General features: G+C 34.5%; 1 protein-coding gene across 1 annotated transcript in view; it reads left to right on the top strand.

The window, feature by feature from the left end:
- LOC149378709 (protein ZINC INDUCED FACILITATOR-LIKE 1-like) overlaps window positions 1–17,139 on the top strand; it is a 36,411-nt gene extending 19,272 nt beyond the window's left edge. Inside the window, exons 5-17 of the mRNA XM_089603833.1 lie at window positions 2,216–2,318; window positions 2,887–2,940; window positions 3,051–3,113; window positions 4,274–4,323; window positions 4,452–4,527; window positions 12,703–12,891; window positions 13,317–13,404; window positions 13,517–13,602; window positions 13,768–13,875; window positions 13,959–14,003; window positions 14,470–14,558; window positions 14,890–14,933; window positions 17,048–17,139. Of these exons, the coding sequence (XP_089459959.1) occupies window positions 2,216–2,318; window positions 2,887–2,940; window positions 3,051–3,113; window positions 4,274–4,323; window positions 4,452–4,527; window positions 12,703–12,891; window positions 13,317–13,404; window positions 13,517–13,602; window positions 13,768–13,875; window positions 13,959–14,003; window positions 14,470–14,558; window positions 14,890–14,933; window positions 17,048–17,139 (1,087 nt within the window). The remainder of the gene's footprint in view (window positions 1–2,215; window positions 2,319–2,886; window positions 2,941–3,050; window positions 3,114–4,273; window positions 4,324–4,451; window positions 4,528–12,702; window positions 12,892–13,316; window positions 13,405–13,516; window positions 13,603–13,767; window positions 13,876–13,958; window positions 14,004–14,469; window positions 14,559–14,889; window positions 14,934–17,047) is intronic.
- The last annotated feature ends 1,116 nt before the right edge of the window (window positions 17,140–18,255 follow it).

Below are 18,255 nucleotides of genomic sequence, written 5' to 3'. Positions count from 1 at the left end.
CCTAATAATCAACTCCTTTGAAAAACAGGGAGCATAAGTTGACTAGCTAATCAAAAACATAAATTTTTCAAAATAGCCCATGTTTGATTTATTTTGTGAAATAGCCAATAAATCACATTAATCCACTTAATCAGACAACAATACCCTTCATTTAAAATGAAAAAAATTACAAAGTAACTATTCCATAAATAGATTAAAATAAATGTCTAAAAATATTACGAGATCTTCACTGTCGACTTTCACGCCGATCTCCAACGCCGAGTCAACTTGCGCAATTTTTCGCCGATCTTCACCGCCGATCAGTCTCGAACCACCAATTCTCCGACCGGAGACACAAAATCGCCAATTCTCCCAAAAAATAAATCAAAATTAATACGAATAAACAGAAAATAAATCGAATTAATATGAATTAACACAAATTAACACTGAACTAATTAATACGAATTAACTTGAACTAACATGAATTAACACGGATTAACACTGAAGGTCCTACCACGAATTAATACGACACAAAAGAAGCGATGAGAGTCTTCGTCGAAGCAAGGGTAGTCGCCGGAGGTGGAGAGGACACGGTGGCGACTTCGTCGGCGCGATGTGGTGGTCGAAGCTTGATCTAAGAGCAAAGAGAGCGAATATATGAAGCCGCCTTTGTCGAATCTGCAAAACACAAAGCCACTGCAATTGAGTCGGAGCAGTCGTGCCAATCGATGGAAGGCACCGTCGGATCTAGAGCTCGTTAGTGTTTGTTGGACGGTTTGTGAGAATCGTCGGGGGTGGAAGGAGTTGACTCTAGTCACGCGAAGCTCTAGCGAGAGAAAAAGCTACCGGACCTGCAATTATGCTCGATAAAGATCCAAGAACGATGGTGACCGGAAAGACCCGATAATGGATACAACTGCTGTGAACCCCTGCTGATTTGTGTCGCACAAGGAGATGACATGTTTGCCATGGATTACGGCGACCATACCTCCGTTCAACAGACGCGTAACAAGAAAGAAGACGCTCTCCATTTGGCGATCAGAAACTCATCAACAACATCTCTATTCCTAACCTTAAGCCTCGTGGTTACCGACCAAACATACATAGAGAGAGAGAGAGAGATGAAAAAGTCAACATGATTTGATATAAAAGTCATGTACAAAATCTTATATTTTACTTTCTGTTTTTATATATGTAATTGCTATATATAATATAAAAGTGAACTTAAATATTCCTATAAGCAATAAACTTAAGCGTTAATAAAGAATCAGTCAATAGTCAACCATATATTTAATCAATTTATAAAAGAAAACCGATTTTAATGCTCAGCAAGGTTATTTTCGACCTTCGAATATTGGTTAAAACATCACGCCAACGAATTTGGCTATTTCTCAAAACACTTTTAAACGTCGGCTAATACGCAATCTCAATGTTTGAGGTTCGTTACTCCGTGTAAAAAATAGTCAAAGTTTTATTTTATTAAGAAAATAGTCTACTGGGCCAAAGTTAATACAACTGTTCAGTTAATTAAATTAACTATTCGATTAATTTAATTAATTGAATAATTAATTTAATTAATTGAATAATTAATTTAATTAACTTGGGCATGGTGGACTATTTTTTTAATAAAATGAAACTTGAATTAGATCCTTAAAAAAGTAGAGGATTGACGACAAATACTTCATATATATATATATATATATATATATATATATATATATATATATATATATATGTATGTATATATATATGTATAAACAAAAATTTTTGTTGGAAATTTTTATTTTTATATTTTTTTCGACCTTCGAATATTGGTTAAAACATCACGCCAACGAATTTGGCTATTTCTAAAAACACTTTTAAACGTCGGCTAATACGCAATCTCAATGTTTGAGGTTCGTTACTCCGTGTAAAAAAATAGTCAAAGTTTTATTTTATTAAGAAAATAGTCTACTAGGCCAAAGTTAATTAAACTGCTCAGCTAATTAAATTAACTATTCAATTAATATAATTAATTGAATAATTAATTTAATTAACTTGGGCATTGTGGACTATTTTTTTAATAAAATGAAACTTGAATTAGATTCTTAAAAAAAGTAGAGGATTGACGACAAATACTTCATATATATATATATATATATATATATATATATATATATATATGTATAAACAAAAGTTTTTGTTTGAAATTTTTATTTTTATATTTTTGTCTAACTCTATATATGTCTTCTCTTAGGGTTATTTTCAACACTCTCTTTGGACTCAGTGTAAACTTTTGGATGGCAATATCAACTAGGTTTCTTCTTGGAGCTCTGAATGGCTTATTTGGTCCTATAAAGGTATACAATAACAGTTTAATAATTACATGGCGGGGGATTGAACAAAGAGATATATATATATATATATATATATATATATATATATATATATATATATTAGTCATTAATTATTTATATATATCAGTCATTAATTATGTAAAAAAAAATTGGTAAATTAATATATTACTTAAGTAATGTCAAACTTATGTATGTTTGTATTACTTATTTATCAAATTTATTTTAAAAAATGCACAACTAATAATTATATTAGCGATACGTTTGAAACTTTGAAGAGTAAATAGTAGTTTCAAAATTTATGGTGGGGAATTAAACATTGGTTTTTTTTCTACGTAAATATATTACAGTACAATAATACTACATACAGTTAAAAAAAATAATAATAATAATAATAATACTACATACACTTTTTTAATTGACATCCCCACATAAATGCCGACATATATAATACAATGTCGTAAGATTTTCTAAACATTGTAATGAACTGTTTTATGGTAATGTTGGTTATTAGGAGGACTTGAATTCTTCTGTTTTAATTAATAAACTTGAAAGTGTTTACCTCAAATTTCAGGCATATGCATGTGAATTATTCCGGGAAGAACAGCAAGCTCTAGCGCTTTCAACGGTCACATTTTCGACATGATTATAATTACATCTTAATAACATTTTTCCTGTATTGTTAACTACTTTTTTTAAGTATTCCTATACTCTTAGTTAATATGATTTATTATACAGGTTACTACAGCATGGGGGATTGGATTAATTATTGGCCCAGCAGTAGGAGGTTTTTTAGCCCAGGTTACACTTCACTGCTTGCAATAAGAAACATGGAATATAAGTTACATAACTGAAATCTAAAAAAAAAAAAATTATTAAAATATTCATTTTAAACGAATTTACAACACAGGATGAGTACTATATTTTTGCAAGTAGCATTATAATCCATACACTAGCTTTTTAGCAAGATAATTTTCCAACTACTTGAAAGTATTGTAGCATTTTAGTCATTCTCATAAAATATATAATCATCTTTATAAATTCGACAACTTAATAGATTCCAAACATATTTACAAACTTAAATAGCTTGTTTAGAGCTTTAAAAACATAATTGACATACCATTTTACACTAAATGTTCAAAATTGCTTAAACCGACTAGCTTATAAAACTAAAACATACTTAAGTTGTCAAATGTATGTTTTCAGCTTCATATGTTCATAATAATCACATAAGTTAAAAAGTTTAATATTCATATGGAAAATATTAAAATGACATAAAACTATTAGCTCTAGACCATTTTTCTTTTAAACCTTAATTTAAGGAAATATCAGTTACTTCAAAAAAAAAAATGTGCTATAAAGTCTAGAACATACTAAAAAGGCATTTAAAAAATGTGACCGCTGAATTTTAGATTTTAGATTATTGGCCTTTGTTATTATTTTTTTTCATGGAACTAGTTGTCTTTGAACTTTGATTTTAGCATATGTGGTCTTTTTATCAGAATTTTGTCAATTTTTTTTACGAAATTTCAAGTGTACGATCATGGTGAACATGTTTTTAGGATATAATATGGTTAGTTAATCATAAACGAAAAAATAAACATCACAATAGCTCAATTTTGGATAAAAAAAATATATATATATATATAGTGTGCATAATTTAGTTCATATGAACTGACCATTTTACTGTAAAACATAAGATCGCACAGGTTGCAAAACTCTGATAAATTGGCATGGGTCATAGTGTGAAGTTTTAAAAGTTCAAGGAAAACCTACAAAAATATGTAAATTTCAGAGACCACAAGTGCAAATATGACTATCAAAAACTTCTATTGAGGGCTACTAGTCAATGAAACTTTAATGATATATTCTAATCACTTAAATAGAATTTAAAAATACATTTATCTTATTTTCTTAATATTGAGAGCTACTAACTATGCCGTTTACTTTCTTTCAACCAGCCCGCGAATAAATATCCCAACATATTTCCTAAAACGTCATTATTTGGGAGGTAAACCCAAACTCTCCGTATTTATCATATTTGATAAATATTGTAACTTATTTATGTTGTGTAAGAGATTACACTACAAGAAGATTTCTGGTTACAATATTGTGATTTTTTTTTTAATTGCTATGCAGGTTTCCATATTTCCTGCCTTGCCTTTGTATATCAATTTTTGCATTCGGAGTGGCTATTTCTACTTTTTGGCTCCCGGTAAGTACCTTTATTAAATTGATCATTCCATACTCTTCTACGAATACGAACTGTAGATTGCGTGGCGAGACTTTATTATTTCTATGCTTGTACGATAAAAAATATCTTATGTCATGCACACTTTTGTTGGCGAGGCGATATCTTCCCGGAAAGTGTTCCGTCGTATAGACACTTTGCACAATGGAAAGTGTTTTGCCATGCAAACAGTTTACACTGTTAAACAAATTTTGCACGGTGGAAAACTTCCATTGTGCAAACTTTGCATAATGGAATTTTCCTGTTATATATATATATGTGTGGAAGTCACTTTATTCTTTGAAAATAGTCTTCGTTAAAACGTCTCTGGCCATTTCCGCGAAGGAAGATCGGTAGAAAAAAGAGCGCCTCTTACTTCTTATTAATCACCAGTTTTTGCCACAATACTATTCAGCACAAGGGATGGAATTTCCACAACATTAATATTATAAAATTCAACTTCCGTGGATTTGATAGCCCATTGGCAAATATGATGAGAACATATATTGATTTTTCTATTAGTCAAACAAAATTAATAAAAACATAAACATATCCAACATTGAGATTGGTGGATGCATAGAGAATTTGAGATGGAGAGAAAAAGAACTCTCAGTGATTGATTCTCATTAATTAGTTAATTTACATTTACACATTCCTTCTTATACACGCTAGGATTGTTTCATATTTTGTTTAAGTCTTAACAGACTAATTAAACTCCTCCACCGTGGCACTGCTCTTTCGTGGTGCTGATGTGGTCTTGCACACTAGTACTGTTGATGTGGCATCCTCTCTAACACTACCCCTCAAGCAAAAGGGCGATTCATTAACATTGAGCTTGTCTTTCAATTTGCCAAAGCGCTTTATTGAAATACCTTTGGTGTGCACATCCGCAGTCTGTTCTACCTTAGGCACGTAGCATATCTCCAGCTTCTTCTTTGTCACCATATCTCTTACGAAATGAACATCTATCTCTATATGCTTTGTCCGTGCGTGAGCAACATGATTTGCTACTAGTAAAGCGGCTCCTATTTTGTCACATTGGCACTACAGTGAGATTGACACGTAATTTGCTGAGGAGAGACTTGATCCACATCACTTCAGCTGCGACGTGTACAAAAGTACGATACTCTACTTGTGTGCTTGTGTATCTCCGATCATCCAGACAGCTACCCGAGTCAGCGTCTACAAAGCATGTGAATAAGAGTGTAGGAGATGATCTGAGGTGAATCCCATGTGTGATCGTGCCTTTGAGATACCTCAGCGCACATTTACAAGAAAGCCAGTGAACCTCAGTGGGGTTTTGCAAAAATTGGCTTAACTTGTTAACTATGTATGCTATGGTTGGCCTGTAAGTGGTAGATATTGCAGAGCACCCATGAGACTCATAAATTGTGCTTGATCTTCCATTGGCTTCACCTCATTGTTAGACAACGTATGGCCTGGTGCTAAAGGAGAAAAGTAGGGCTTAGGAGTCGTCATATTAGTGAAGATGCGCAACATATTTCGTCTGTGACAGATTAAGCCATGTTGAGTCACGAGATGCATTCTATGCCAAGGAAGTAGCGGAGATCACCCAACTGCTTGAGTGAGAAGTGCTGGTGAAGATCATCAATGAGCTTCAAGATGGCTACGTCATTGTTATCGTTAACCAAGATATCGTCCATGTAGACAAGAAACAGAACAAAAATTACATTTATGTTGAAGATTAATAACGATGAATCAGACTTCGAGTTCACAAAGTGCCAATCAAGAAGGACTCGGTGGAGCCTCTCAATCCAAGCTCGTGGTGCCTATTTGAGGTCATATAAAGCCTTCTTTAATTTGAACATGTGATGAGTCTGAAGTGGATTAGTGAAGCCATCTTGTTGTGACATGTAGACATCTTCAGTAAGAATCCCGTTGAGGAAGGCATTCTCAACGTCTAGTTGACACACACGCTATCCTCTATGAACCACCAAAGTGAGGATAACTCAGACCGTACATGGCTTGACTACTGGACTAAAAGTCTCAGAAAATTCGATGCCAGGTGTTTGAGTGTAACCTTTTGCAACAATGCGCACTTTGTGGCGATTGATTGAACAATCTAGGTTGTATTTCAGTTTGAACACCTATTTATTGCCTACAAGATTGTAAGTGGAGACATAGGGTATTAACTCCCACATGTCATTTCTGTGTAGGGCACTGAGCTCAGCTTTCATGGCATAAAGCCATTTTGGAGAAGCCAAGGCTTGTGGGACTGTAAATAACTCAGGTGGACTAGGGTCAAAAGCTGTAGATGACTCAGATGGACTAGGGTCAAAAGCCAATGGGTGCAAACAAGTGCAAGTTCCTTAATGAAGATACCAAATTTTGATTTGGTTGTCATGGTATGTGTGTGACTTGAACTTGGATGCTGATGAATTTGAACTGTAGTGGTTCTGTTTGCTCATCTGGTGTCATTTATGGTTCAGATGTGGATGTGTGTAGTTCAGCTAGTGTTGGTTGTGGTTCACATGAGCCTATATGTGGTCATTTGTTGTGGAAATGGTAAGTGAATGGATATATTTGTTTCTCTGGCTCTTTCTGAGTTAGGACTAGGACTGGTAGGGGTACGTGAGTTGGAAGGATCTGAGATCCTTGGGGAAGCCGAGAGAGAGCTAGAAGTAGTCATACTATTATCACATGCAAGGAAGTTAGGATTCAAATGGAACTGACAGCTCGGAAAGATCAAAGGACTAACATCCACTGTAGAATTTGAGTCAACACCAAACAACTCAGAGTAAGAAAAGTATCTTCATTAAAAATAGCATTTCCAGTTATGTAAACACGACCTGAAGAATAGAGACACTTGTAACCTTTGTGAACAGGACTATAACGAAGTAAAAAAAAAGACACTTTGTGGATTGGAAATCTAATTTGTGAAAGTTGTAAGGTCTAAGATGTAGAAAAAAAAAAGCACAGCCAAAGACTTAAAGGAAGCTATAGTCAGGTTGTTTGTGAAAGAGCGCTTGAAAAGGTGACTTGTTTTTTTGAACAGGTGTAGGTAACACATTGATTATGTACGCTACAGCGAGAAATGAATCTCGGAAAAAGGATAGTGGCATCTTGGCCTAAGCTAGGAGGGTGAGTCCAAACTCCACAATATACCGATGTTTTCCATCAGCTCGTCCATTTTGACCATTGATATGACAGCATGGATGCCTCATTTTACACCATGTTCAGTTAGGAAAGGTTTAACGACTCGATACTAACCAGCCTAGTCACTTTGAACACGGAGAATGAAGGTTTTAAAAAGCTTTTCCACAATTTTTTTGAAATATTTGAACACATACAAATCTTATGATTTAGTTTTTAGGATAGATCCACGTGATTCTTGTGTGATCATCAAGAAAGTGTATATAGTAGCGGTAGTTATGTGAAGAACTGTGAGGTGATGGACCCCAAAGGTCTGTATGAATTAGTTCAAGGGGTTGGATTGCATGAGATTCAAATTTTGCAAAAGATAAGGTGTGACTTTTCCCATACTAACACACATCACAAAAAAAAAACTATGTTTAGAATCAGAAATAGGAAATTTGTATTGATGTAGAAGTGTCGATACAGTTTGCTTTAAAGGATGGCTTAATCTCCTATGTCAACGACTCCGTTTATGGCATTGTTTTCAGAATTTGTCACTGACTGTACAAAAGCAGTTAGTCCAAGAACAACAGACTGAGACTTATTTTGACTACAACAAGGACTACACGAAGTAGACTGAACATTACTACAAACACATTGTGTGCACAAAACATAACTACAACGAGATTTAAAAGACTCAATACAAGAATGCTCGACCGTATTTATAAGCACGAGGTTTGAGTAGACACAGCCACCATTGTTATCCATTCCTTGTGACAATATGTAGAGACCATTCCTAAACTCTCCTCAAAGTGCATGCTTTTATGTTCTTAGATCCTTAACAACACATAAGTCACAGTGAAATTCAACAATCACTTGATTTTCATAAGTTAATTTTGAAATTCTAACAATTTTTTTTTCTTTATGTCAGATACTATGAGAACGTTATTGATTTTAATTGACAATTTGTGGTTGGTTGGTAATGTAGTTGAGCCTGTATGAGTAATGGCAAGACACTTACCATTCCCCATTATGAGCTTCTTTTTGCCTTTGTACTTTAAGTTGAAGTAAAGATGCTCGAGGTTTGTGGAAACGTGGTTTGAAGTGCGTGAATTCGCATACCATCAAGGATCGAAGACTATTTCAGGTCCAACAAAGAACGATGTTACCTTATGGTTTGAGTTCTGAGAGCTTTCTCCTTTGTAGCTTTCAACAAGTCTGTGCCAGCAAGCCGATGCCGAGTGTCCTTGTTTGTCATAGATCTGGCACGTTGGCTTAGAGTTTGAGTTGCTTCAAACTCGTCCATTGTTGCTGCCACATCTGCCTCTACTTCCTCTAGGTGAGAAGTTGTTCCCTCCGAATCCTCGAGCTCCGCCATTGCGATTTTTTGCATAGTTCGCCATTGCCTGATTGGAATTGATTTGCATAGATGAATTTTGTTGCTCGATTCTCCATCATTTGCATTTGATTGCTCACAAGGCCCATCGTTACTTCATATTCTCTCGGTAAACCAATCAAAATCGTGGTGATTAGGTCTTGCTCTGACAAATCGTAGCTAGCAAGAAACAGCTGCTCCGTTATTCCCTCCATTTTGGTGAAGTAGTGTGAGATAGACATATAACATTTCTTCGTCGTTTGGAGTTGCACTCTACGAGACATGAGCCTTGCTTTTGACTTGATTGCGGACAACTTCTCCAATGCCACCCAAACTCTTCTAGCCGACCATATTCAAGTCACACTTCAAAGAATTGGTGTAGTCAGAGAAGATAGGATCCAACTCAACAAGTGTTTATCTTCGCGATTCTAGTTATCAAATTCCAGATTTGTAGATCTGACACTTTTTCCTTCATCGTTGGCTATGGTGAGGAATTCCATGGAACGTTCGTTTGTTCCAAAGATCATGCCTTCGATTGTGGTCTATGATGGCCAGGAAGCTCTGCGAGTGCCAAATCAGGTAGTTGTCGTTGTCCAGCTTGACTGAGATGTAGTGTTCAGCGACGATGTGAACAGAGACAGAGATTGTCGGAAAAGAGGATTCGCTTGTGATGAAATCGTCGAATCGAACGAGACGATCGCTATTGTCACTCCGGTACCAAGAGAGAATTTGAAATTGAGAGGAAAAGAACTCTCAGTGATTGATTCTCATTAATTGGTTAATTAACATTTACACGTTACTTCTTATACACGATATGGTTGTTACATTTTATGTTTAAGTCTAATGGACTAACTAACTTCCTCCACCATGGCACTACTCTCTCGTGGTTCTGACGTGGTCTTGCACACTCTCATTGCTGATGTGGCATCCTCTCTAAGAAATGCAAAGAGAGGCACAAGAGTACTCATGGAGTCGAGACTGCCTGTGATTCTTTGATATCAATCTCCTTCTATAATAACTTATGTCATGTTTAGGAATTTCACCAATAAAATCGCCAAGTACACACCTTGCAACATATCTTCTAAATCCAAAGGAATCAGTCTCTTGCCCCAAACCCTCTTATTAAATGATGAGGTTGAGATAGTACTTATTTGTTCTAAATTAGAGATGGACAAAATAGCTAATGGTTAACCAGTAATTAATCGCTCAAAATGATTAAAGGTTTCACCGGATAACCGTTATTTATTTTTAAATTGTTTTGGTTAATCATGATAGTTGATGTGTGAAGCATGAACTAATTTGTTGACGGGTTAATGTTTGAAATCCTTAATGTTTTAGCTGCTTCAGCTTAATGGATCAGTTATACATACATGTACATATATATATATATGTATATATATGTATATGTATATATATATATATGTATGTATATATGTATGTGTATGTATATATATATATGTATGTATGTGTATGCATTCAAATTTCAACCATCTAATGTTTTAGCAAACTGTTTATTATATATATGTACGTTATATATATATATATATATATATATATATATATTCTTTTTATAAATACATGTAACATATGGTAGTGTCACTTCAAAATCACTTCTTTACCCGCATCGTTCCATATCCATTGTTGATGTAGATCTTGTTAAATCCCTCCCAAACTTTGGATTTTGGACGCCATGACTTTTTCTTCTTCTGCACTTTTTGCTCATGGATGGTGCGGTTGTGTTGCCTTCTTGAGGATCTGACCCCATTGCCGAGGGTTGTTGTCAACTTGTGGGCTTTTGTGACATTAGGTGAGCGTCCATGAATGGCGGAATCATAGCTCGTCTTTGTCTTGAACGTTCTTTGGAATCCTCGAACTTGTCTTGAACGTTCGATTGATCGAGAGGCGGCGATCTTGGAATTGAGAAAATACATGAGTCGTTTGAGTTGATGTCGTTGTGATTTTCGGGATCTTGAGTTTTGGAAGATCTCCAAACAGAGAGACTGGTTCGAGAATAGATCAGCGTATATTAGAATCCAAGGACAGTTATATTAGGTTTGCAACTAAATCTTCTGTGAATCAGTATAACGAGAAACCGTATCCGATCATATCTTAGTTCAATTTAAGCGGGAGGACAAGTGACTTAAGTAATCCGAAGTTTGAACTTCCCTTACAATTATTTTTTTCCAAACTTAAAACCATGCCACAGGAATCCAACAATGGTTATCAAGATTAAACATAAAGTATCCGGTTAAAATTAAATTTGGTTAATTTTATTAACAAAAATTAATAGTTAAAATTATCAGTGCAATTAATTTACTCCGATAAAATTGATTGGTTAATTTTAGCCAGATAAAATGCCACCTTAACTGTACTCCAGAAGCTGTATACCCTGATTTTGCGGAGCGAACCATCCTTATAATTACCCTAAGACCCTTTGAAGATCGCCACGTTTCTTTGGTTCCACAACTCTATCATGATCACTCATGTCTGGATAATGAACTCCTCAACATGGCCCACTCTGCCATCTAAATTAGTATTTAACCAAAGCAGGACACAGACAATGTCACGACTATCTTCGTTCACCTCCAAATTCTAAGATTGACCATGACCTTCGGTGAACCAGAATACACCGGGGAAAAAAAAGAAAAAAAAAATAGATGGTTGAATGTTTTCTCTTCAAGAACTTTGGTCTATTTCCCTTTGAACCTTATCTTGAGTTCTTGGTATATTGTTAATTCATAGTGGTTTATTGTTTAATAATATATTCAGGACTCTAATTTTATTTATTTTACAGAATTTTGTTAGGAAATTTCAAAAGAACTACGGCCTTGTTTGTTTCTTAACTTGAAAACTGTTTTTGATTTTTCTAACTTGAATAGTTTTATGAAAAAACTGAATTTACTGTTTGTTTGATAATTCTCAGAATACAACTCAAAAAGTTTTCAAACTATTTTTTGTTTTAATGAAGAAAATCATAAAATAGTTTTTAGGTGTTTTCCAATTTTTTCACTCAACTTTTTAATTTTTTTTTAATATCTCCTCTTGACATCTCCTTCTCTCCTATCAACATCATTTCATTTTCCTCACTTTTGATTATCGAATTTGTTTTCGTTCCCTGAAAAACTTAAGTTTTACAATTATGGCAAACTTTAAACAATCAGAACTCCATTTTACAAACTATTAATTGGTCGTGATCCTCTCGTCGAGCACATAAGTTTTCACTATTTTTAGTCAACATTAGGTATCAAAATTTGATATTTGTTGTATTGACTACAAAGACAAACGGTGTTTTCCGAGGAACTTGTGAACAATCATTATAACTAAAGGTATGACCATTATATTCGCAGCAAAGACTTTTAATTAGTATATATCTCGACGCCTGATTCTTATGTGAATTATTACACTATAATTACAAAAAACTGAATAAAAAAAACTGAAATCCTTACCAAACAGTTATTTGAAAACAACTGCAAAAAAAATTTAGACTACAACTATATGAAAACAAAAACAGTTTGAGTGAACTACTAAACAGGTCCTACATGCTTAAATCACAAACATATGCTTGTTTCTCCATAATTAAACATCAATTAATAATTTTTATTTGAAAAACCTACATTTTTTATTGGTATAATTTGTATTTTTCCGATTGCTATTTCATCTAAATCTTCAAGTTGGAGGTGCTTTTGTAGGAAACGTTACACAACCACAGAATTAGAAATGAGGAAGCAAATATGAGTAGTGACTCAATTGAAGCAATGGAAACAGGTTCATGCGACGAAACACGACCAGCAAAGAAAAGTCTTTTCAGGAATTGGCCTTTGATGTCCTCCATCATCGTTTATTGTGTCTTCTCACTCCATGACATGGCATACTCCGAGGTATAAATATTATCCTGTATACATTTTTTCTATTGTCTCTAACTCATACTAAAAAGCTAATTTAAGAGTAAACGAATCTCAAATATTTACAATGCACCAGATTCAGGTCTAGAAGAATGCACATCTAAATATATGAAGTTTGTTCAGTACCGGTTCTAATACTATGTTAGAAGTGCTTAGGGCTGTCAAATACTTACGAGACATTATATACATGCGTGACATTTCACATTGCGTTAAGTTTGTTAGAATGAACATCTACTAGTCACTCAATATCGACATTAAATTTAGTTCAACGTGGCTTAAGATACACAAAAAAAAGTTCTAGCTCAAAAGCCAAAAATTATTAACGGTTGACATGGGACTATGGGAGCGTAAGTCCATAGAATATGTGTGACGTCATTTATCTTGACTTTATGTTTTCGTAGATTTTCTCATTATGGAGCGTAAGTCCCAAGAAACTAGGGGGTCTGAGCTATTCAACTGAGGATGTTGGCCAAGTTCTTTCAATTTCAGGTAAATAAGAGAGTTATTTTACTTTGGAGAAAATTATAACATAATGGATTTGTAACCTGTAAATATGTATAAGTATCAAATGTTCAATTTGATTTTTGGTACAAATTTTCAGGTTTTGGTCTTCTTATCTTCCAAACATTTTGGTATCCCTCCGTAGAAAAGCTTCTTGGTCCTATCATGATTTCCCGAATTGGAGGGGTAATTTTACGACACATATTCTTGTAATTTTTAATTTATATATCATAATTAACTTGTTTTGGAGGGGAAAAAAATGAGTGATTTCATTTTCAAGGTATGTGGTCTAATTTTTTTTTTTTTTTTTTGGGATCTCTTAAATAATTAATTTTAAATTATTGGTTACAGGTAATATCCATAATTTTACTGGCAAGTTACCCTTACATAGCAATGTTATCAGGGGTTACGCTGTGGTTGATCCTAAATCTAGCCTCAATGGTGAAAAATGTTCTATCTGTAAGTTTATTATTATTATTATTATTATTATTATTATTATTATTATTATGACCGATGAGTAAATCACATGTCTGTGACCCCAGATCTCTACTATCACCGGCATGTACCTTTTGCAATTCAGAGCTGTGGTATGTCTATATCCAATTTTAGAAACGTTTGTATATAAGATTAATGATGTGCTTGAGTTTATATATGACTAGTTAGCTACAGAACACCTTAAATTCAAAAATGAGATAGGCAAGTAATGATTTCAAACGCGAGATAATTAGAGTATGTGTCCATATCTTAAGGTAGTTACGTAATTTTCAGACACTATTCAAACGTTAAAAATATAGTTTTAACTCACGTCGAACTATCCTACGGTACAGACACGTGTTGTTTTAATTGGACTATTATTATGCTAGAGTTTTAACGTAATAGATCTTTCGTAAAAAAAAAAAAAAAAAAAAAAAAAAAAAAAAAAAAAAAAAAACCGTAATAGATCCTAACTTAATTAATAGACAACAAATCTAGGTCTCCTATCTATCTAATCCCTTATTTTGAGAATTCTTTGAGCATTGTTGTAAACTTATTTATCAGTCCAATTTTAAACAGGATCAAGATCAACGAGGAGCTGCAAACGGCATTGCAATGACGGGAATGTCTTTGTTCAAAGCTATTGGTCCAGCTGCCGGTGGTGCATTGTGAGTTTATTACCTAAATTTCCCAATATCCCTTCATCCATATTAAAACGAGACATGAAGGATTTCATTTCATATAGAAAACCTTTATTTTGTTTTATATTAATATTTAAGTTTTTGCTGTTAAGCGTATATCTGGACTTTCTTCCGTCTCTTTGAATTTAATTTTTGTCAACATTTCAACTTAAAATTTCATTCTTATTGATCCAAGATAATTATTTCATTTTTATTTAGAAACAAGTCTATATTATTTCTCTCATTAAAATTTTAGTTATAATATAATTTTGAATTTGATGTTTAATTCAAGTTAATGTAATGTTGCTCTCGATTTCAGGTTTTCCTGGTCAGAAAAACGATTGGATTCATCTTTTTTGCCGGGTACTATAAATACACACTACTACAAACTGGGGATTCCACAACGGTACAGAACCGTTGTGGAAAGCTTCCACAACGGTTCTGTACCATTGTGGAATCCTCCGCTGTGGAATGATTCCACAACGGTACTCGTCCCGTTGTGGAAAAGTAATGATTCCACAACGGGACGAATCCCGTTGTGGAAATTTCCATGATTTCACAACGGGACTATCCCGTTGTGGAAAAATTCCACAAATTTATTTAAGTCACCGCGGCAACGTGTATTGTTCGCCGCGGCGAACTATTACACAACGGGACAAATGTCCCGTTGTAGAATTAGTCATCGCGGCGAACGATACACGTTGCCGCGGCGACATAAAGTTTTTTTTTCGCCTAACTCGCCGCGGTCACGTTTCGTGTTTGCCGCGACGAGGTATTCCACAACGGTACAATTGTCCCGTTGTGGAATATCTCGCCGCGGCGAACATGTAACGTGGCCGCGGCGAGTTAATGTTGATTTTTTTAAAAAAAAATCGCCGCGGCAAGGTACATGTTTCGCCGCGGCGAATTGTATTCCCAGGAAAATTTGCCGCGGCACGACATATCACACGCTGCGGCCAAATTGTACCTGAGAACTATTTTTACAGTTTTCCAATTAAAAAACCTGAAAATAAAATAATATATCCAAAACCAAATATCCAAACATCCAAAACATATCAATTACATCCAAAACAAAGTATATATCCAAAAACATTCGTTGAACGAGAATGTCATATCGATCTTCCGCGGCCTTACTAGTGAATATCCGACTATTATAGTTCACTTCGGGTTTGGGTTCGGATTGACGAGGCCTGATCTTACTTTTTTTAGTGGGAGGCCTAGAAGTGCTAGGGGCGGCTTCTTTGTAACCGGTGGGAGTTTATGATCGGCCCATTTTCTACTTGAACAAATGAATCCAAACTTAAATTCAACAACATTTTCAAACAATAAATCATTTTCAACACAAAATTTAACTCAATTCAACACTAAATATCAAAATTCAACACTAAACACATTATATTCAACCTAAAAATAACATTCTACATAAAATCATAAACTACAAAATAAAACCCAAAAATAAAAACCCTAATTTCGGCAAAATCTACAATCCAATATCATAAATTACAACCAAAATCAACCAAAATCCTAAATTAGTTTATAAATCACACAAAACATTCATGACATTTAAGATTTTGATATGAAATTGAGTTACAAACATACCTCTAGGTCGGTGGGAGAAGGAGCAAGGGAGGCTAGACCGAGAGAGAGAAAGAGATGGCGGCGAGAACTGGCTTCGGCGAGGAGGCGCGGCGAGATTTGGCGTCGGCGAGAAAGCGGCGAAGTTTCAAGGTAGGTTTAGGAGAGGAAATTGCACAGAAACGGCCGAAATAAAGGTCTGAGGCGAGAGGAAGTAAAAAAAATGGAGAAAGAAATCGAAATGAGGCTTTTATAGTGTTGACCTAAATTTTTTTACGACATTTCGCCGCGGCGAGTAAAATATTTGGCCGCGGCGAGATGTTTCCACAACGGGTAATTGTACCGTTGTGGAAACATCTCGCCGCGGCTAAATGTCGTGGTTACACATGTACCCACAACGGTTTATCGTACCGTTGTGGAAACAGTTCACCGCGGCGAGATGATGTCTTGGCCGCGGCGAGATCCTACAACGGGTCACCAGCCCGTTGTTTAACCTTAATTTTTTTAAAAAATTCCACAACGGGACAAGAGTCCCGTTGTGGAATCATCAGGATTCCACAACGGGACAAGAGTCCCGTTGTGGAATCATCAGAATTCCACAACGGGACAGTTGTCCCGTTGTGGAAACGTCAAGATTCCACAACGGGACTCTTGTCCCGTTGTGGAAACGTCATGATTCCAAGAGTCCCGTTGTGGAAACGTCATGATTCCACAACGGGACATCATTTCGTTGTGGAATATCCGTTGTGGAATCTAACATTTGTAGTAGTGACATTACATACAAATAAATGTAATTTTAGGCTTTAAGCCATTCATAATATTTGTATTAAATTTAAACAATAAGTTATAGTCAACTGATCAGCGCTTAATATAATTAATGAGTGATATAATGAACGTAACAGGCATGCAGATGGTTTTCTTCATCCTAAATTTGATAGAGGCAATTGGAGTGGCCATGACTTTCAAGCACTTCTTAATGACAAGATCGATATAGCCAAACTATTCTTTATTCAAATTCGAAATATAATAGTTACAAAAGCATATTTGCTATAAATGACTATGAATAATATTATTCGATTATTGAGCTTGATCTGTTAGAGGGAAGAACATGTCATTGATTTGCTAATGTTTTGTAGTCGTTACTTTTGTATATAATTTTAAGAGTAATAAAATTAGCTTATGTGTATGTGTCTGTGAACTATGAAGCCATACTCTATTCTATGAATTTCTGTTATACACACGCATACATGCATGGGCCGATCCACATAGGCGACTATGAGAGCCCCTTCCCTCGTTCCCTAATGTGGTATTTTCTTTTAAAAGTTGTTCATTATGCTTTGGGCGGCGAAAAAACCAGTAAAATCATAAACTATATCGAACCAATGGTTTTTAGATCGTTGGTCCGATTTTAAACAATTTAAATTTTCACTAGACTGATTAATCTTTAAAAAAAATTATATCTGAATCAGTCCGGTCTAAAACGGTCTAAAAGTACACCGGACTGGTTACTATTTTTTTTAAAAAAATAGATTAAAAATATTTCAAAATTTCTATTTTTGTAATTTTCCCTCCCATAATATGGAAAAATAAAGTAATTTAATATGCGAATATGGTTAAACTTTTTTTTTTTAGCCATTGTATGATAATTAAGGATTTATTGCACTTTATTTTCCTAGTAGACATGAACATGACTGGATTTAATTTACTTAAATATTTATGAGTAGTAAATAAGTCATTAAAAGTTGCAAAAAATGTGCGTCTCTAAATGATGAGAACGATCCAAAAATGGGAAGAAAAAAAAACATATTTAAGGCTGAAAAGGTTTTGAAATAATTTCAATAATTTTGAAACCGTCACAGTTAAGTTGAATTTTTCTAAATGAAGTTTTCAGTGGATTCTCAAGATATTATGACCAGGGCCGGCCCGACATATATCGGGACCTTAAGCGAAATCTATAGACTGGGTTTCATAAGAAAAAAAAAACATCAATAATGACATTGAAAATTAATAAAAAAATATATATATAACCCTTGACCGTTATTTTTAAAATAATCCATAGCTTTCATAAAATATAAAATAAAATGCATTATAATCATCTTCATACTCGCTC

The sequence above is a fragment of the Urtica dioica genome, chromosome 12 (assembly GCF_054948205.1).
Source record: "Urtica dioica subsp. dioica isolate 48M chromosome 12, U.dioica_male_clone48M_v1_H2, whole genome shotgun sequence".
In the NCBI taxonomy this organism is placed as follows: domain Eukaryota; kingdom Viridiplantae; phylum Streptophyta; class Magnoliopsida; order Rosales; family Urticaceae; genus Urtica; species Urtica dioica.
The sequence above is the reverse complement of the archived record's forward strand: the minus strand, read 5'-3'. Positions and strand labels throughout refer to the sequence as shown.